This window comes from Onychomys torridus, chromosome 21 (assembly GCF_903995425.1).
Source record: "Onychomys torridus chromosome 21, mOncTor1.1, whole genome shotgun sequence".
NCBI lineage: Eukaryota > Metazoa > Chordata > Mammalia > Rodentia > Cricetidae > Onychomys > Onychomys torridus.
This window is the reverse complement of record NC_050463.1, coordinates 51,821,297-51,843,264: the sequence shown is the minus strand read 5'-3', so window position 1 is coordinate 51,843,264 and position 21,968 is coordinate 51,821,297. Positions and strand designations below refer to the sequence as shown.

The window sequence follows — 21,968 nt, the reverse complement described above, 5'->3', positions numbered from 1 at the left end:
AGTCAGGCCAAGAGCTGGGAACCAGAGACACAGAAGGGAAGAGTATGGTTTGACAAACCGTCTGCATTGTAAAAATCCACAGACTGTGCAGTGAAAATGACATCACCCAGCAGGGCAGTGAGCATGTCCATGCACACCTTCTGTCCCTGCCTGTGCACAGGCATGCAGAGCCAGGGCCAGGATGTGATCCCTGGCTTGCAATGTAGGCTGTCCAGAGAAAGCAAGTGCTCAACTTTCCAGGTGTACAGAGATGCCAAGTCAAGGTTTCAGATGGATGCTGTGGTTTGATGGACAGGCCCTGGGACTGACTGGGCCATCCCCTCTCCTCCATCACCTCTTCTGATAGGCAGGAAGAGTGGGGCATCAAGGTAGGGAAGCAGTGTCTACAGGAACAGACACCCTGTCTACTGCCAAGGTGGCTCCTTGGGTGTGATCATGTGTCAGATACACAAGATAAGGTTCCAGGACCCACAGACAAAGCTATAGACAAGAGGGTAGGTCAGCAGTGCCCAGGGCTCCCTGGGAAACTGATGGTGGAAGGTGCTGCTGGACGACCATGGTAACTCTACCCACTCCTAACTTCTGACATGACAGAGAACAGCAAAAAGCTAATCGGCCATAGTTTTGTTCTACATGGACATAAGGATGCCTCACAGGTTGAGTAAGGACTTCATTATATGTGCTGGATAGTTTTCTGTCAAATTGACACAAGCTGAAGTCATCCAAGAAGGGGGAACCTCAATTAAGAAAATGCCTCCATAAGATCCAGCTGTAGGGGATTTTCTCAATTAGTGATTGATGGAGAAGGGCCCAGCCCACTGAGGGTGGAGCCATCCCTGAGCTGGTGGTCCTGGGTTCTATAAGAAAGCAGGCTGAGCAAGCCATGAGGATCAAGTCTGTATGCAGCACCCCTCCATGGCCTCTGCATCAGTTCCTGCCTCCAGGTTCCTGCCCTGTTTGAGCTCCTGTCCTGACTTCCTTTAATGATGACCAGTGATGGAAGTATAAGTCAACCCTTTCCTCCCCAACTTGCTTTTAGGTTATGGTGTTTCATCACAGCAATAATGACCCTAACTGAGACACTATAGCAAACCACCAACAACCCAGGCTCTCAAGATTGGGCACCCATCCTTCACACCTGGGGTCAATAGTCCACAGGAGCTCTGGCCCTGTGGAGAGGACACACCTGTCCACAGGGGAGGGATGGCCCTGTGGAGAGGACACACCTGTCCACAGTACTCATTCTTTCCAGGTTGTGATAGAGAAAACAAACAAAGAGCCATGTGATTTCCTCAGTGAGGCAGAGAGCCTGAAAGGAGGCTGTGTGCATCCTCATGCACTTTATTTCAGTCTGTAATCTCATGAGAATAGCAAGGTGGAAACACACTTGCGAAAAGTTAAACTCCCAACACCCTCGGAACAGGAAGCGGACACCGAGTAAAGAGCGGGCTACCATCAATTCACACTCCATGCAGCGCTCCAGCATGCTGGAGGGATGTCCAGCATGGCTCCCTCCCGTGCTGTGCACTGTGCTGACAGCTCACAAGTCCCTTAGAGCTTCTGCAGAAGCGAGCGACATTGGCTCACCCATGGAGGCCTCGGTCTGCAAAGGGAATTACCTCACACTGCAGATTTGTGAGAACCTGCCACGTACCAACCAGCAGTGCCACGGGCCACTAGAGCAGTATGTGGTACTTCAGTGCCCTGGGGACTCTGTTGATAACTAGCCTCCCGTCGTAACTCAGGGAAGCAAACAGCCACGGGTCAGCTGAGGCCCAATCCACAGCATACACGCTGTCCTCATGTTCCTCATAGGTGGCGATAACGTTGTCCTGCAGGGGTTCCTTACTCCTACAGCACAAGAGATAGAGAACCAAGTGAGGCACAGAGGATGTGAGAGTTCACAGAGGAAAACATGGCAGGAACAACATGCAGCCTATGTGGGGCCAGCACGCTGAAGGCCAGGAGCCCTCATGGCAGCTATGGGGACAGGGTACAACCTATGGATTATAGACATCTTGAGTGTCTAGCAATGCCTTGTGTCCCCATCCTTGGCACCATGAGTTCCTGGGTGATCATCTGTCTACAGACAAGGACACTATGCCTAGTAGAGCAGAACAGCAAAGCTGCCAGCATGTGAGCCAGGACACTGGGAACAGCCAGACTAGCTCTGTGCTGAGTAGCCGGATTCTGGCTACAAAAGGCTCTGTCCAGGATCTCTGTTCAGCTGTGTAGCCATACTGGGTGAGGCAACACCCTCTCCCCACATCCTTAGATGTGAGCCCAAGCAGTCCTCACAGAGAATCTCAAGGCTGTGAGCATGTGGCATGCATTCCCAAGGAGCGGGCCTGCTGGCCTGCATCAGGAGGTCTGAAACTCCATGTGCGTGGGCCACTTCTCAGAGGGCACAGCTTTCTCCCCATTTCACAGAAGGACTGCCGGGTATTGAATGCAGTCTGGGGGCCCTGAATACCTGCACAAAATGCTTCCATTTCCCAGGAGACATCTAAAGCTCATAAAGTCTTCCACCCACCCTTGAATTTCACCTGGAGTCTAAGGTACCAAGGAGGCCCCCACTTTCCCAGCAAGTGGGCCTGCCAGTGGTCAGAGAATTCTTTGTGACAAATACCAGGAAAAGTCTCCACAGGGAATCCCATCTTCCTGAATTCAGTGGCATTGGCATCAACGTGGCAGGAAGGCATCAGGACAGTCTGCCAGCCACAATCCCTCCCCTGCTTCCTTAATGCTTCCCACATGGGGGGCAGTACACACATTAATCACTCAGCAGACTAAGGGAACAAGTCGGTTTCTCCCCTGGCACAGGGGAGGTGAGAGACAGCCTCCTTGGCAGAAGCCAAGTCTACGGCAGCACCCGGGAGGACAGCTGGAGGCTCTGCACCTGTGCTCAGCAGTCACCAACAGGAAGTGACAGTGGATGGACAAACCCTGCAGATGAGCCACACGGTGTCTCCTCACTAAGTGAACAAAGGAGTATGTGTGGGCGCAGACCAGTGCAGGGGCCTGCAATGGGCTCTGGACATTCTAGCTGTCCAACCTGTTGGGCTTTACTCCAGAGCCTCTTTTCTCTGCAATCTGAGCACAAATTTCTGGGGCATACCTTAAGGGAAGCCACTGACACATAGGAACATAGTAAAACCACTTCAGAGGACAAGAGCATCTCCCTCCAGTGTGAGCTTCCCGAAGCAAGCTGTGTGCCGCCCCGCTGCCTTCTCGCACAGCGGGAGAGCACCTATGCTGACTCACACTGAGAGCCCAGCCAGGCAGGAACTCTGCAACACCAGCTATTACAGCAGCCTCAGACCCTATGTGTGCAGAGACAGGAGCCCTGAGGAGAAGAGGGTGCAACCATAGCCCTCTCCCAGTCACAGGTGCAATTAGCATGGGAAACTCCTAGGAAACACTGAACTGCAATGGTGTGACTGGGACACACATACCTGGACCTTCTGTGCAGAGCTCGGGGCTGAGGGGGACTGACTGACTCACTGACCTGAGCTACAAGGGAATGGTCAGCACTAGGAACTATCCACTGAGAATCCTGAGGACACTGTGATAGTTCCACAGGGAGTGACAAGACCCAGGAGAGTCATTCACATTGTTATCAGTGTTCAAATCTGGAGATAACAGTAATCTTTCAGATAAGACACGTGGCATTCAGTAAGACTGGAGAATACAGAGGTAGGGGCACTCCATGCAGGAAGACCCCTTATAACTGCACTGTTCCTTATCTCATAGCTAATGACCTTCAGATTTGTGGTGTGTGATGGCAGAGGGAAGGGAACATCATTCTTATTACATGCAGAAATTGCCTGACCTCAGATGTCATCTGTAACCATACAGCACTCTTGCCCAGAGTCCCTTACTTCTCAGCATGGTGCTCCTCTGGGTCACTGACGTCGTCATCATCCACCAGGTGGCCGAAGGGCTCTGAGGAGATAGACACCATGTTGGACAGGATGACTCTGCTGTCGCTGCTGCCAGTGAGGACCAGCTGGTCGTGGGAGTGGTTGTAGCGGACGCTCCACACCCTGCAGTGGTCATGGGCAGATGAACAATGGTGACCTCACTGGACAGAGCTGCACTAGGTGTGGCAATATAATCAACACCACATCTGCTGATGCCAGGGACTTCTGGGAGGGAGCTAAAGCAAAATATTCTTTTAGAACCCAACAAAGAAGACCAGAAGACTAAATGTCAGCCTGCACCTGTCACTCAGCATTCCCCCTCCCTTGAAGCAACACTTGGATCAGCCACAACCTGGAGCATCTAACGAAGCCCCACACGCCTTTGCAGCTATGCGCTGCCTGGGACCTGAGACAAGGGCTTGTGCATCTCCCAAGCGCCAGGTCTGATACTGGGGCCACTTCCTCCTCAAAGTGGCCAGGCACCATGCTGAGTTTGGTCCCCTGATCCAGCTAAGATTGCAGAAGACTCGAGTGCCTGGTTGGAGAACGCAGCAGGCCTTACACACAAAGCTGTGCTCAACATAGTGGGGACAGCTGAGCTTTCAGCTCAGGCTGCAGAAATTACAGCCGTTCATCTAGCTCATCAGAACTGCACAGGAGGACCCTGGGGCTTTAAGACAGGGCAACACTGCTGGTGAGGAATTCACAAAGCCAGAGACACAGCTTAGGAAGGAAAAGCCCCAGGGGGGCCTCCTTACCTTGGGAGGAGTCCTCAGGAAAGTGGCTCTCTTACACATACAATATACACACATACATACCCATTTCTTACACATACATGCACACACTCACATATCTCCTGTACACACATACACATTACACATGTACACTCATATACTCACACATTTCCTACATATACACATGCACACTCACATTTCCTACACATACATGAACATCCACATTCATATACTTCCTACACACACATGCACATATTACACATACATACATATCCACACATTTCCTACACATACATGCACACAGACACATATCCCAAATACACACTATTTCACACTCACATATTTCTTATACACACATGCACATATAGGCTTTGTTGGAATAAAAACATGATTTCATGCCGTATATACTAGTCTGCGTTTCACTCCTTTTCCTCTTGGCATATGGCACATATCCAGACAATATTTGGAGAGGATGAATGGTCTTGGGCGCCCTTCCATATCCACACATACAGATACGCCCCATTCCTTCTGGCAGCTGCATAATCTCCCCTGCACGGATGTCACCAAATCTACCTCACCAATCCCCTGCTGATGGACATTTGGGTCCCGTCCAGGTTCCGTGCGTGGCAAACAATGCTGTGTGAACATCTGTGCACATTTACTTTTCCACACTTGAACCGGCGCAGTTTAAAGAGGAACCAAATCTGGTGTTTTTCTTCTTCTCCTACACTTATAAATCACAAACATTCACATTTGGAATTAGTGTTTCTTTAGGAAGAATAAAACTGGGCTGATTGAATGATTCACAGCAGCACAAACTAAGCTGGTTTGTGCTTTTCCAAATGGTAAAGTAATTAGCAAAATAAATTACATAATCCCCTCTTCCCTAAAGCAGCATGCAAATGAGTTTCTGTACCAGTGGGAGTGCTCCTCCAGGGTCTTCACAGGCTCAGTGACATTCCGTGTGTCCCAGAACTTCACCTTGCAGTCATCTCCGCAGCTGGCGAGGTAATACTGCTTGTTGGGGTTGAAGTCGAGGTCACGTACCAGCTGCCCATGAGCATTCTCGATGCAGTATATCTGGCTGGAGGGAGGATGGAACACATAGAGAGGGATGGGCTGTGGTAACCACCTCACCTTCCCAGGATGCTGACTAAGCCCCCAACTGAAGGAAGAGCTGGCTGCTCATGCCCCTGTTGGCAGCCAAGCAGAGGGAATCCCAGCCTGGGTGGGATCCACATTCCTCCCTCTGCAGAAGTAGTTCATGGTAGGAGTGTATGTGCAGTTCCCTGGACCAACTGCACAAGTGGCTGTAGGTGTGTGACGTGGTGGCCAGTGAGGAGGCACAGTGGGTAAAGGTGCCTGCCACCAAGCAGGACCCCCAGTTTGCTCCCAGGGATCCACACTGTGAAATGAGAGAACCAATTCCCTCAAGATGTCCTCTGATTTCCATGGGTACACCACAGCACAGCCATGCCCACCAGCCCCCACGAACACTCTAAACAAATGAATGTCGTAGGTTTTTTATAAGTTTTTTAAGTGTATTTGGTATCTTGGGAGTGGGAGTGGCCAGAGAGATGATGACAGCCATGTAGAAGCTGGACCAGATGTATGAGGGCCCTGGCAGCTTTGAAGCCCAGAATGAGAAAGAAAAGAGGAGAGCTGGACAGTGACAGTGGTGTGATGCTACTGTTTGGAGATATACGTAGAAAGAGAAAGAAAAGTGGAAAGTGTTGAAAACCTATGAGAAAAATGTAGATGGGGTTTGCTATGCTGGGTATATTCTGTGTCTGTCTGCATCCCTGCTAGTTCTCAAGGCAGCAGATGTGGGAAGGGGGTGTTTGAAACTACCCATATGGTGGTTTAGAGTGCACATGCTCAATGCACACACACAAACACCTGAACACACATGCACATTGTTCACACACATATGAACTGTACATACACATGCATGCATGTACATGTGTGTATATATATTCATATTCATTCTCTCTCTCTCCCTCTCCCTCTCTCTCTCTCTCTCTTTTCTCCCCTTTCTTTTCCTCCCCCCATTCTGTAACCCCTGTTTCTCTGACTGCCCCTCATAGGGTCATTATGATGCCATGCACCCAAAACAGGGTCAGGTCTCAGTTAGTGCTGGACCCAGTATAACCCTGTGGTGTCCCTTCCTACCCACACTTTAATGACCCCCTCTTCCTCGGAGAGGACTCAGTCTGGAGTGCTAGCACTGGCCTCCTTGTTTGCTATGGCTTCAGTGGGGGCTGGAGAACAACCTGGAAGACATAAGTACCTTTCATATAGCAGAACCTATCACAGTCTTCTGCCCTGCAACAAATACCCACTCAGCTCCTTCCCTTCCCCTCAGGTTGGACTTCACAGTCTGATGGCATTTTAATTAATTAACTTGTGCATGTGTGAGATGTGTACACATGTGAATTCATGTACATGGGTGCAGGAGCACATGTGTGGAGGTCAGGACAACCTTCAGGTATCTTTCCTGTCTTTCCACTGTAAGTTCTAAAACAAGGCCTTTTTGCTGCTGTGTACACCGGCATCTGCCCTCGAGTTTCTGGAAATTCCCTAGCTGCTGCCTCCCATCACTCCCTATCAGCAGGGTATGCTGGGATTACAGACACTTGTGTTGCTGCATCTGGCTTTTATGTGGGTCCTTGACAACTTGGGTTGTCAAGCTCATAGGGCAAGTGCTTTTACCCATGGAAGTTTCTCCCCAACCTGGTATTTTACAACTTCAGCTGGCTCATATATACTACACTTTTTTAATATCCTGGTATCCCTACCCCCCAAAATAAGATGCTCCAAACCTTAAGAACTCGCGTGTGAAACAAGCAGAGCTATAAAATCAAAAGTGTGGAACATTCTGAAGGTCATGGGCAGTCGGAGGTATACTGGGCTTGACTGAGGCTTGCTTCAGATTCTGGCAGCACAACTTTAACAGATGCCAGAAGAAACAGTCCAGGCAGCCTGGCTAGACAAAAATGAGGCTGTTGCCAAAGGAGTCACCAGTCAATGGGAGGAGTGAAGGCTTGCTGTTACAGTGACGCGGCCTTTGGAAGTCGGTGCCTTGTCACAGAGACAACCTGGGCACAACAAGGTCACTGTAGGGAGCTGCCAGCCAATGCCGTATGCATCTTGTATTTTGGTGTGTGAGCCAATCTTTGAGCTTCTTGCCTTCACATCCTTCAAAGAGCAGCAAGGAGAAAAGCCCAGAGGACAAAGAGAAGTGGGCTGCGTGGGATATCCATCACGGTTTGAGTCTACGGCCTCCAGCTTGATCAGGAAGCCAAATCACTCCTTTGTGCAGATATGCACAGGGGAGGAGTGCCTACCGGTTATTTATCAGCCCTGGATTTTCACAGGGGCCTCAGAACTAAAATTAAAGGTGTTCCCCCACCATGGAAGAAACTCACGTTATTACATGACATCCGTCTCTTCAGCTCAGTGATAAATGATGGTGTGCTAAGGGGATAAACTGCATCTTAAAGAAGCCTGTGCAGGCTCCTGTTGCCATGGCAACAGACATCCCACCATCACTCCTCTGCCTATCAAAATCACAACTGGAACAGAAAAATCGCTCTTGTTTGTTCCATTAGAACTGCTGGTTGTTGCGTATAATTACTTAAATGACAAAATATGATTGCCCAATAGGTATGGCTCTTGAAAGCACAGAAATGGCCAGACAACTCCACAAGGGAGGCTTAGGCTGGGGACTGAAAGTGCCAGCCTGCAGCGCTAATCACGGAGATGGAGCATCTGTGTCAGCACGGGGCTTACGAGGCACCACAAAGCCCTGGCCTCGGTCTCCTTCTGCATGCCTCTGACACAGGAAGAGCTAAGGGACATCACAACGGCAGCACCATGACAGCTCCCTGCAATGGACCGGCCAGCTTAATTTGGGGTAGATCATTCCCCAGAAATGAGATGAAGACAGCAAGCCACGTGTCCCCAGCACCTCTGGCTTCCAATCACCTCCTTCAGAAGAGGAAGGGGTGGGAGAACAAAAGCAGTGATCCAAAGTGTGGGCACATCACTGACCTCATGCTCCGTGTGTCCCATCCTCGCAGAGTGGTGTCACTTGCTGTGGCCACTTGCGTACAGTTGTGGTGTGGGCTCCAGCGCCCCGCCGTGAACCTCAGCTGTCCCCTTCCTTCCAGAGCTGCTGAGCTGGCCAGCTGGGCATGATGAGTATTGTTCAAAGGAGAGAAGAAGAATTTGAACTGTTTACAAGATTCTCAGGATTTTATGGAAATAATTAGGACAATTAGGAGGTTCAGTCTTTGTTTCCCTCCCTTAAAAGGCAAGAGCATTTGAACCTTATTGGAAAAATAAAATAAAATAAAACTGAGCACAGCAAAAAATAGAAGGCACATTAATAGCCCTATTATGGAGGGCTTGCTTCAAGTGTATGATTAGAGACAATCAGCTCAAACTTGAAGAGAACAATATGGAATAACTCAAACATCTGGCTTTTCCGGAGACAGAGAAAAACCAAGTCCCCATGGCCAGCTCCTTCCGGAATGACACATGTTCCTTAATCAAATGCCGTTCCCAATACACAGCTTCTTTACCCTTTATCATGAGGATCACAGGCTACTCTCAGGGTTCACTCAATTTCCAGTCTGGTGAGGCCCACAAAGCTGTCTCTTTGTGCTGAGAGAAGACAGGCCTTGGCTGCAAGCCTGGGAGAGAAGCCCACTGCATGTTCCCCCTGCCTGGGATCTTCTGGCAAAGGCCTGCAGGTCTTCCCATTTTCTGTTTGAAGCTCTATTCATCTGGTTAACTTGGGCACCACCTCTCATACTTTACCAACATGCCCAAACCCACTATTGATGAATTCATTTAAACCTTCAAACTGTGAAGAAGCTGTGTGGCCAGTCACCCAGGGAGCCTGGCCAGGCCTCAGCAGCTGGGAAAAGCCAGGGAGAGAAGACCTTCTGGGGTTGCTAATGAGGCACAATATCCTGTGGTAAGACCTGGTGCTAATGTGCCCTCCAACCAGCAGAGGAACGTGGGTCTGACCCACAGCACTAGGAAGCAAAGCCATGAGGGCCCAGAAGGGCAGAGTTACCAGGGCTTCTGGGAGGGACTGAGAACCCACCCTCAGGCCTTCCTCTCACCAGTGGAGGCCATCATAATAGAGGCATTCTGAGGCTAGAGTTGAAAGATCTCTACATTGCTTTGAAAGAGCCGACTGGACAGTGAAGACCCTGCAATAGTCCTGGCTGGACACAAGAAGACAGGTGCACAGAGGTGAAGGCCCATCCGGTGGGGCATTATGACAACTGTAGCTCTTACCTCTCAAAACCAGATACTCGGGAAGCTATCACCCAGCAAAGCCTGTGTGAAAAGAGGTCACAGGTAGGTGTGACATAGGAAGTCCTTGAAGGAAAGAAGATGGTGGACCAGCCTGTCCCACAGAGTCCATAGAAATGGCCTTGGGTGCCCAACAACTCAAAAGAGGCTATGAAGATGCACCTTCTATTCCTCTTCCCTGGGCATTTAAGGGAAAGCACTCTCTTTCCTCTTCAGGCAGACTGTGAGCCAGGGAATACACAAGCAGTACTTCTTCAGAGCCTATCTTACAATGCAAATCTCTCTGCCCTGCTATCTGCTATAGTGAGTGGTCACCACCCAAAAAGACTTCAATACCTCAGAAAATCACACACACTCTGCAAGCCTCATGCTCCTACCTGACTCCTCAGCATGCTGCTTGGATGAGCCCAACTCTGAAGACCCACAGGCCTGACCTTTCACCCCCTCAAAGAGCTGAAGCCCATTTCTGCTCTATGCAGAAGGCATCCTCCCTGTTCCATGAGGACATCGAGGCAGGTATGCAGAAAAAGGCCCGAACAGGAAGACAGAATGAGGGCAGAGAGAAGAGAATCCCTAGGTCCTTGAGGACTCGAGGGAGGGATTAGGAGGAGGAGCTATCATGTGGGACAGGCCTGGGAAACGTGTTAGGTGCTGAAGGTGGCATGGGAGCAGCTGTGCCAGCAGCAGCAGTGGAAAGAAGATACAGATGGATGTGGAATGTGTTTGGTATGGCTCAACACCCCCTTGAACCCAGTGAGGATGTGGCAGTGAGGGTAGGTAGGTATGGTGAGCCACTAAGTTCTCATAAGACAGGACTACAACAGGAGTCTGCTCACACAGCAGCATGTAACAGAAAGGAGGGATGGGTATGGTGAGATGCCAGGAAGGAATGAATAGCTGGAGGCAAGGTCACACTGCAGGCCAAAGCCTACACTCTCCAACACAGTCAGGTTACCCAGCAACTCAGGAAGAAAGTAGGAAAGAGGAAGAGGAATTGGAGCCCAGTCTGGGCTATCTCAGGATCATCAGTCAGGATGGTGGCTGGAGATCAGGGCAGATGAGTTCTAGGGACCCCAGGACTCCACCCACTTCCATTAGGAATGATGGCCAGAGCATCTGGGAGGCCATCACTCGCCAGGTGCAAGCCAACTTTCAGAACTCACCATACAACTCCCAGAAGGGTATCGCCCAGCCTAGCTGCCAACCGGGGACAGCCAAAAGGGACCAGGTGGGTGAATAGGGGGTGGGAGAGGGGGCAGGCAAAAGAGGGGTGCTCCACTCATGAGACTTTTGTCTTCTGCCCTCTCGAGTTCACTGTATCAGGTTCCCAATCTCTTGCTTTTCCTTTTATACTTGCAGAATGGGGAGCTCAGTTCTGCTACCAGGGTCTAGTTCCTTTCAGTTAGCACAGGGGCATGAGGAGGGCTGGGCACGTGGCTCAGTGGCAGAGTACTGCTTGCCTAGCAGGCACAAGGCCCAGTTCTATCCCCAGCATTGTAATTAACAGCGACAAAAAGGCACACGAAAGTAAGGTTCAGACCCTGACTGAGCTACTAGGAGACACTGTAAAGCAAGTGAAGTGCACACTGAAGTCTGAGGAAGAAGCTGCCATGGTGCTGCACAGGAGGGAGAGAATAGTGGCAGGACGGCATGGTGGTAAGAGCTGGCAGCCATGATGGAACACAGTTACAAAAGGGGAGAGCCAACAGCAATGCTATATCAAGCTCTAAAGAATTCTAACCACACAATGATATTAACACCCACTTAGTATTACCACAATAAGATGCAGAATGGCTAGTCTCGGGCAATAATGCTGACAATTTAGGCTCAGTGTCTAAATCTGCAAACACACAGTGTGAGTGAAAAGTTCTCCCCACAGTACCTTTACACAGAGCCACTCAGTCTCCTGAAAACCTAGTGTCCTGGTCAATGATGACTCACCGGTGATAGAGACTGTACTAAGGCACTTGAGCTCCATAAGCAGGGACGTTTGGTTTTGCCTACTCAAGTCTGGGCTCTCGCCAATTCCCTTTAAGCACAATCATTTGCTGTCAAAGTCTTCAGGAAAATAACAGTATAAGGTCATATCGGGTTTTTTAAGATTTATTTTTATTTTATGTGTAAGAGTATTTGCCTACATGGATGCCTGTGTACCACATGTGTGCCTGGTGCCCCAGAGTCCAGAAGAGGGCTTTGAATTCCTTGGGACTGGAGTCACAGATGGTTGTGAACCCTCCTTTGGGTGCTGGGACTCAAACCTGGGTCCTCTGGAAACTAGTGCTCTAAGCCGCTGAGCCATCTCTCCAGCCCCAGGTCACATCTTTAAAAGAATACAGATTCAAGGAGGGGACAGAGCAAGCTCACTGTTGAAGCCAATGTGAGAATGCCTGGTACTAGGCCAGGAAGACCCCAACCTCAGACAGCACAACCTCACAGAGCCTCCACAGCCCCACCATGTCCACCCCACTCCATGAGGACTCTGAGACAAGCCTAGTCAGCAGGGCTAAGCACAACCTGCTTCCCCATGCTGAACTTCACCTGTGGGCAGTTCCACATTTCTGAAACAAATATCACTAAAACAAAAGGAAACACCTTCCAGTGAACACAGTGTGGTGACCCGAGACCTCCTGGAGCCTCACATGGGAGCATTTCAGAAAAGCCTCTCAGTGCTGGAGTTGCAAACAAAGAGCTGCACTTTTACCACCATGGCCACTGAGCCAGGAAGCAAGCAGAATGTCCTCAAGGTGAGCAGTAGACGGAGCTATGGGAAGATGAGCTGCCTCACTAGGAGCTGGAGATGGAAAACGCCTGTGGCTGGCCACAGCCAAAACAGTCAAAAGTCTGACCCTGGGCTCTGTGGCCTGGGCAACTCATTCCCTAACCAGGGACCACACTGTGAGAAACACCCTGGAGAGGCTCAGTCAGCAAGAGCTGCATCCTCCAAAAGCCATGCTACTGAGCCTGGAAGCAGACTTCCCAGGCAAGCCTTCTGTCAGTCAGAAACCTACAGGTCCAGGGACAGTTCAGGTGAAGGACCCACTGGGCCATACTCAGGTCTCAAGTGGGATGTAAAACACAATGTATTGGTGTGGACTGTGTGAGACAGGCAATGTTGTGGTCAGCTTGCTGTGGTCACCAAGACAGCAGCAAATGTCCTAAGCTGAGGTATCAGTTAAGTTCAGAGGTCAAGGGGAGACAAAATGAAAATGAATCTCAAGCTTAAGACTCCACAGAGCCTCCCTTAACTCAAGTGGAGTGGGGAACTCACGCATGGCCACACGACCAGCTAGTGTATGGACTCTCGATGCAAGGAGTCAAGAAGATAAACCTTAGAGATGGCCCACTCGGGGCGGCGGCATGGATATGCTGCAAGGATGGCCACCACACCTCTGTTTCCTGAGACACAGAGACAGCTCAGCAGGAACTCCATCCACAGGGTATGACAAACACAGTCACGCTTTTCAGCATTAAAAGAAATATTCAGGGTTTCCTGGTCCAAAAAGGACGATTAAAGGCAACTAACAAATGTTTTCAGATGAAATATCACTAAAACAAAAGGAAACACCTTCCAGTGAACACAGTGTGGTGACCCGAGTCCTCCTGGAGCCTCACATGGGAGCATTTCAGAAAAGCCTCAGTGCTGGAGTTGCAGACAAAGAGCTGTACTTTTACCACCATGGCCACTGAGCCAGGAAGCAACCAGGAGCAAGTAGGATGCTCATAGAAGCCCTTCAGAAGGAGCCAAGCATCCCTACCCTGCCTGCTTGAACAAGAGATAGGGCGGTGGTGCTTACACTGTAAGGCGGCACAAAGTGACCCGTGCATGCTGTGTGAAGGGCAAGGCTGGAGCAGCTTATGTGACAGCTCTGGCCACCTTACTCTGAGCCCCTTCCCAGTCTTGGGCCTGAGACTGCCTGAAGCCAGTAACTAGTTTAGATAAGACATGGGATAGTGTCTGACACCTGGACAGAGGATCAGCTTTCTCTTTGCTGATACTGCAGGAATCTGGATGTGATCGCTGGAACTGCTGCAGCTGTCTTGCCAGCATCATGACAAATACCAGTGAAATGTAGATATGGCAGCATAGATGGGTATGGAGCAGAGGACCTTATGCTGCTGAAAAACTGCTATGTCTTCTTTATCCTTGCATCAGACTGTCCAACTCCCTTTTCTCTTTAAGCCCCATCTTGAACTTGCAGTGAAATGCTGCCTGCCATCTTGCAACACCATCTATAAGTGCTGACTACAGTGTGCGCGCACACAGACACACATGCACAAACAATGTCAGGCTAGGAACTCTACCCCAGGGGTAATCTGATTTTACTAGCTTCTGAGGGTTACCCTAGGCAGGTCGCTAAATCTCAGGAGGCATGGCATCCTCTAACATAATTTAGGTGCACAGTTGAGATAGTCCTGGTAGGACTGGGTACAAGGATCAAATAAAACTAAACAACAATTGTCTGGCACATGGTATTTTTCTTGAGTTTTGTCATGACTCAATACACAACACATGGAACGTAGAGCTCTGAGTGGCCCTGGGATAAGTTCAGAGCAAAGGCAATGTAGTCTGTAGACACTAGAAATAGAATTAATGGGGGACCCTGGGTTTAAAGACGATGGACTAATCTGTAGGAAGAAGTCTCAAGGCTGTGGCATGGCCATTGTTGGCTGCTTCTAACCAGGTTTACAGTGAGAAGCAGAAGCTAAAACGTGGCAGAAAGGCCTGAAAACATGTACTTTTGCTAGGAAACAAGCATACTGGAAACTGACCTTGCTGACACAGCCACAAGGAGACTTAAGCTACTAGAAAGGCCTAGCTTTTCAATGGGACAAGGGAAACCACCTAGAGAGAGCATCTCACAAACTGGCCAGCTCCCACGTGCCAACAGGGATGAAAGAACAAACCACTGAAAGACTTACCCTTGAGACAAAGCATCCCAGGGTCTCCTTCTTACAGAGGCTGCCCACCCCAGGCATCCAGAGGCTGCTACCAGTCCATGAAGACCTGGCTGCCACTCAAGCTGGCAGCAGACCTTGGCATCATCCACATGATTCTAATTTTACAGGGATGTGAATATAAGAGCTGCAGTTCACCCAGATTTGAAGGAAAGCTGGGGAGGCTGGGCAGTGTGTGGCAGGGCCAGGATCCCTGTGTGCAGCCCTGGAAAGGAAGTGTTGCTGAGAGCAAGGCCCTGAGAGAGTGGTGGGGACTAGGAGGGAAAACCAAAGCAGCGGTCAAGATCCCAGTACGCTGGGGTGAGGAGAACATGAGACATCTACAAGGGAGAACAGCAGGCACTGAACAGCCATCCCAATAGAGAAACCCTGGCACAGGGCTGCCCAGTCCTCTGGCCCTCGCATCCAGACACGAAACTACAGGTCTTAATATTTGTCCTACTGAGTTCCAGTTTTGCTTTGGTCCAATTTTTTTTTTACTACTGTCTTCCTGTCCCTCCCTTTGGAGTGGAGATGTTTACTTGGTGCCACTGTAAACTGGAGTAAATAACTTGTTTTTGGAGTTTTATAGGGCACACAGCTAGGAGTGGCCTTGGTTGAATCAACATGGGCTTCTGAACAATGTTTGAAATGTAAAGACTGGGCACTCTTAGAGATAGGCTAAAGCCATTTTGCATTATAAGACGGCCATGACCTTGGGGTGGGCATTATGTTTTAAAAATGAGATGGCCCCACAGGTCCCCCACTTCTATAGCACCCGTTTTGGGTAACTGTTGCCTTGCTTGCTGTCCTTGACCTTGATATCCTCCCTATGCTAATTCCCTGTGAGATTCCACCCTCCTGAATGCTTAAGGGAAGCTCCTTGTCTGTGTATCCTGCATATTGGGCGCTAACAGCTTAGATGCAAGATTGTGAAACATCAGAAGCGGGGTTGGGGACTTAGCTCAGTGGTAGAGCGCTTGCCTAGCAAGCGCAAGGCCCGGGGTTCGATCCTCAGCTTAAAAAAAAAAAAAATCAGACACGAACTTCTGCCATCCAGGGGTCCTCCCATTGTGCTGTAAGCCCGTATTTAAGACCTCCTCCCTAAGGCATTTGGCATTCAAAAAAAAAAAATGAGGAGGAGGAGGAGGAAGAGGAGGAGGAGGAAGAGGAGGAAGACGAAGAGGAAGAGGAGGAGGAGGAGGAGGAAGAAGGGGGGGCCAAGATCATGATGGGGAAACTCACAGAGACATCTGACCAGTGCTAGTTGGAGCTCACTGATGCTGTGGGATGTTCTGTATGTCAAATGTATTGCTCTGATTGGTTAAAATAAATAAAGTGCTGATTGGCCAGTAGCCAGGCAGGAAGGATAGGGTAGGCAGGACAAGGAGAAGAGAATTCTGGGAAGTGAAGGCTGGAGCAGGGAGACACTGCCAGCCGCTGCCATAATAAGAAAGATGTAAGGTACTGGTAAGCCATGAGCCACGTGGCAAAGTATAGATTAATAGAAATGGGCTAAATATAAGAGTAAGAGCTAGACAATGATAGGCCTGAGCTAATGGCCAAGCAGTTTAAATAATATAAATGTCTGTGTGTTTATTTTATAAGTGGGCTACTGGACTGCTGGGGCTTAGTGGGACCTGAAGAGAAGCTCTCCAACTACACACTGACTCTAGACTAACAGCTCGGGAACCTGCATGGGACTGAACTAGGCCTGCTGAATGTGGGTGACAGTTGTGTGGCTTGATCTGTTTGTGGGGTCCCTGGCAGCAGGACCAGGACTTATCCCAGGTGCATGAACTGGCTTTGTGGAGCCCATTCCCTGCGGTGGGATACCTTGCTCAGCCTTGATACAATGGGGAGGGGCTAGGCTCTCCTTCAACTTGGTATGCCAGACTTTGTTGACTACCATGGGAGGCTTTACCCACTCTGAGGAGTGAATGGGGTAGAGTGGGAGGGAGGTGAGGAGGTGGGAGAAGGGGAGGGAGGGGAAACTGGGGTTGGTATGCAAAATGGAAAAAATTTTAATAAATAAATATATTTTAAAAAATGAGATGGCCTCTCAGTTTCACATTTTGAATGCTTGGTTCCTATTACTGGTGCTATTTTTGGGGAGGGTCTGGAAATATTAGGAGGTAGGGCCTAGCTGGAGGAAGCAGGTCATTGTTATGTGCCTCTTTTTATGTGCATTTTTTTTATTTATGTGCATTGGTGTTTTGCCTGCATTTATGTCTGTGTGAGTACCAGATCCCCAGGAACTGAAGTTACAAACAGTTGTGAGCTACCATGAGTGCTGGGAATTGAACCCAAGTCCTCTGGAAGAGCAGCCAGTGCTCTTAACCTCTGAGCCCAGTCCCTGGATGTGCCTGTTAAGGTTGCGCCTTGTTTGAATTCCATGGTTTTTCCCGTGCTTCCTAGCCACTATGATATGAATGCTCTGCTCTGCCACCAGCGGAGTAGGCTGGAACTGAGCAAAGTGTCTTCTTTCTACATCACCACTAACAGGAGCTGTGGCACAGCAGTGAGAAAGCTAATGCAAACAAGATCCTGGAGAGAAGGTAGAGATGGGGTCCTGCCACACTTGTACGGGAACCACAGCTTGACTGTGACACTGCACATCAGTGGGCACAGAGGCCAGTGTGTCACTTATATACTACCATGGCGGAGACATCTCCCTGGGATGACGAACTCTGAATTATATTAAATTAGCTGGTTTGAGGGTCTGGAGAGGGACTCGGAAAGGGAGTCTTCCTGCATAGAAAATGCACACAGGGTAGTAACAGCATCAGGTGGCAGAATTCCCTATCACAGCCATATACTCAGTTTATACCAAAAATGGCTCTGTAGGCCTTTGCTAAGCATACTCTTCCCCTCATAATACAGAACATCTTGGTCCTAGAAAGCCACATGTGCAAACTCACGAATTTTTACCAGGATGGACCGAATGCAACAATTGTTCCCGTGATACCAATTAGATACCAGTGACCTCTGAAGAGACCATCCTAGTTATGATCAATTCTTTGGCCAAGAACAGGACATTTTGTGAGGAACACCGGAAGCTTAAAGAAAGTAAGGCCAACAGCAACAGAGTTAGACTACGTCCACAGCGGGCTTTGTTTCTTTTTGGTTTTTGAGATGGGAACTCTCTGGGTAACCCAAGATGACGCTGAACTTGAGCTCTTCCTGTCTCGGTCTCTCGGGATCTGGGCTTACAAGATGAGTACAGACACACCTTCATCTTTCATGCTGGACTGTCGATTATCACTCGTTGACTCTGGGAACATCATTAATCAAGAGGTAAATACAACCTCTTCCTGGCACCTTAGTTTAGTGGTCATTATCAGATCCAGTCTGGACATCAAGTACTATAGCATCCCATACTTATACCATCCACCATTTATGTGCCATGTACCCATGCATCTACCAGTGCACCTCTCCATGCAGGCAGCTCTCATGCTAGCCTCCAGCCAGTGGCCTACCATCCAACACCCACTCACCCACCCATCTGTCATCAGGCATGTGCCAGATGCTAGCCATGTCACAGTGGGAGATTCTGTCCTAACAACTCTGCTATTACATGTCATGATCTCTAACTCAGGGATGTGGATGAAGATTCTTGGACAGGCAGGCAGAAACAGGCCTTCATCCTAAAGCCTGCAGTGCCACCCTGGTGACAGGCATCCCCTTGCCTGTACCCCTTCACCTTAGCCTTGCCCTATGCCAAGGCAGCATCTGGGTACTGCAGCCATAGGTTCTACAGTGGGTCACCTGTCAGAGGACCCTGGATGTAGAGTGGTGGGCATTCAGAACATGAAGACACTGGGCTTGCACCACAACTCCAGAGTTAGAAGCTCCTTTCTGTAAACACACTTAGTCCTAAAGGTTTCTGCTATTCTGGAGATCAAATTCAGGGCCTGCTAGGAAGTGTTCTACCACTGCATCAGAGCTCTGCCCTCTTAACTTTTCATTTTGAACAGTGTCTCACTGACCTTGAACACACTCTATATAGTCAAAAAAGCCTTAAAATTGCAATTCTCCTGCCTCAGCATCCTGATTAGCTGGAATTATAGGCCTGTGCTGCTTAAAGTCTTTTTTCCCCCTTTTTAATGAAAATCTTTTGTGTAGGAAAGTATGGGGTAGTGGGATAGTAGGGTGGTAGGAAGAGAAATAACAAAAACAAAAACGAAATTTGTTTCAAAAATGCCATAATGAAAGCTATAATTTATATGCTAATTAAAAATGAGTTGGGTGGGTAGGGAGGTAGAGGAGGATCTGGGAGGAATGGGGGAGTGGGTGAACATGATCAAAACATGTATAAAATTCTCAATGAATAAATAAAAAACACTTAAAAAGAAAGCAAGAAGAGAAACAAAACAACAACAAAAAAACGACATGGGCTTTATGCAAGCCCATACGAAAAGATGAAAACATAGGTGACACAGTAGGAGAAATATTTCCAAACTACACAGTTCTGGGAAAAGAGACCTAAACGTCAAAGGGAACAAGCCTGTGAACACGGATTTAGAACTTTAGGCGATACTGTGTCTCTTCCAGGGAGCTACTGTGTGTAAGAGCCATCACGCTGAGGACCCCAGGGTGGACACTAGCAGAAGGGTCACCAGGGTCTTTGCTGTGCCACCTTGACAGAGACAATGATGTCCGCAGAGGGAAGGCAGTAGGATGTGGAGATAAGTGAGCAGATGGAAACAGGCAGGCCACCCATGCCTTCATCGCTGTCCACACACCCCATAGACCCTCCCACTCCAGGCCTCCCCAGGGTTCAGCTAATGATTATAAATGGCAAAGGACCTCCAATTTAATTGCAGAAGGTAATGATGCAGTGAGCATAAGATTAGATTCACCACAGAAGGCAATATCCTCAAACAATAGAAAAAGAGAAGCCAGTATGAGGAGGCTGCAATCGATGGGAAGGTTTCTGTATTAAATACCACGGCACTGGGTCACAAAGGGATATTGACAGAACTGCTGACAGCAGATAAAAAAGGGGGAGAGAAAACTAAATTGGTCTCTGCAGAAAATAAGTTACAGATTAATCACCCCGCCATGAAATGCTTTAGCACTGACTTGGGGTGTGAAGACATGTTCACCATCTGACCACAGCATAAGACAGCCAAGGGCAAGTAGGGCCTCCTGAACACTGTGTGCCCCAGACCTCTGCTGGGCACAGTCCCAGTTCAGGGACACCAAGAGTGCTTGGGAGGCTATGCTAGCTCTTCCCCAGGGTCATGGCAAAGCCTGCCTGATGTGCAGGGGAGGAGTATTTCCTTTCTTTCGGAAAGCTTTGACAACTAAGATACAGCTGAAGGAAGAACTGGAGGGCTGGCTGACTACAGCCCAGTCCTCCCCCATATCTCCTAAGGTGGAGATCATGAGTGTGTTCCCCACTCTGAAAATGTCCACAGGCTAGCCAAGGCACTACATCTCCTGCTTGACCTTTTACCTTAAAAACTCCTGTGAATTATCATATAGAATGTGGTGATTTTTAAAAATTATCTTTTTAAAATGATGACTTTTTTCCTTTAAATAATATCAATGCTCTAGGAAAATGAGCCGACTCAAACTTCACTTGATAGTATGACCAGAGTTTTTAGGCTTTAAAAAGTCAGTTAAAATTTTAAGAAGTCTAGCATCCATACCTCATATGAATAATGACACATCATCACTCATGTTTTCTCTTTAGCCTAGGGGCATTATTAATATTGTAAGGCACCAAGAGAGAAAGGAGCTCAGTAAGCATCATGGAAACATAAGACATTGCCACCTGAGGAACCCATGCTCTGATGCTGTAAAGGTGACGACATGGCCCTGGGGACATGACACTATAAGGATTCAGTGCAGGGTTCCTGAATTTTCTTCTTCCTACAACTGATACTTTGACAACAAGCACAATGAATGTACAAAAGTATACATGCCTGTAAATATGAATTAAAAAAAAAGATTTAAAACAATCAAACATGAAAAACACACACATGGTTTTACTCTACAAAAGGCAAAATACTTAAAATGAGTATCCAGAAACAAAATGACTCCTAAGAAAGGCTAGAATTCATTTTAAAATCCACATGGGAAGCTGGCCAGCAATGTGAAGTCCAGCCTGTGTAAGCGTCCCTCTGCAAGTGTGGCTTTAGAGAAGTCTTGTGAGAAGAGCACACTTGGACCTGAAGCCACCTCACAGTGCTTTCAATTTGTATCCACAAGGCCTAACACTCAGTTCTCTGCTTTATGCCTCAGTCCCTGCATCCTCCCTATCTGATAATTAATTTCCAAATTCCAAATGTGTGGACCAGGTGTGTATTCTGAATTCCACCCAAAAAGTCCAATTCCAAAGACCACCCGGTGAGACCTTTGTCCTTCTTACTCACCACTGCCTGACTTGAGCTGGCCTGGAGGTCCCACAGCAGGATGTGGCTGTCCGCCAGAGAAATGACCTTCTTCCCATCCCCCATCGGCTCCCACACGACACTAAAGAAAGACAAATGCCAAATATTAATATGAGCAATGGGGACCCCCGAGCACGTAGCCACAGCTTTTATACATGCCCTTCACACTTCAGCAAGCTCTTTCCTGGGCCAAAGCCTCTAGTGTTTATTAACACTGGCATCTAATAACCTATGTCAGAGACACTAGTATTGTCTCTGTGCCCCCAAAGTCATATGTCAAAGCTGTGACCCCCAGCATGATGGACACATTGGGTGGGAGAAGATCGTGGGGTAGGCTCTCTGGATGGGGCCTGAGTCCCTGAGGAGACAGCAGAGAGTTTGCAGCCCTGTATCTCTCTGCCATGTGAGGACAGTAAGAAGGCAGCCATGTAAGCCAGGAAAACAAATCTCACCAAGAACTAAACCAGCCAGTAGCCAGGTGTTGGTGTCCCAGGTTATGAGTCACAAGTGCACCCCACGCTAACGCAGGTACTCATACTACACAGCCCACTAGCAGCTAAGGAACAAACAGCTGGCCACAAGGAATGGGCAGCTGGAGAAGCACGGGGAGAAAAGATTTCACATGTGATGCCTTGTCTTGGGCA

The 21,968-nt window shown here is 48.8% G+C and overlaps 1 protein-coding gene across 1 annotated transcript in view; it reads right to left on the bottom strand.

The window, feature by feature from the left end:
• Nucleotides 1–1,284: 1,284 nt before the first annotated feature.
• The window catches only part of Eipr1 (EARP complex and GARP complex interacting protein 1), a 123,332-nt gene continuing 102,648 nt past the window's right edge, over nt 1,285–21,968 (bottom strand). The window contains exons 5-9 of the mRNA XM_036170855.1: nt 21,307–21,406; nt 8,711–8,847; nt 5,574–5,741; nt 3,882–4,046; nt 1,285–1,851 (exon numbers count right to left, since the gene is read on the bottom strand). Coding sequence (XP_036026748.1) covers nt 1,677–1,851; nt 3,882–4,046; nt 5,574–5,741; nt 8,711–8,847; nt 21,307–21,406 — 745 coding nt within the window. The 3' untranslated portion in view covers nt 1,285–1,676. The remainder of the gene's footprint in view (nt 1,852–3,881; nt 4,047–5,573; nt 5,742–8,710; nt 8,848–21,306; nt 21,407–21,968) is intronic.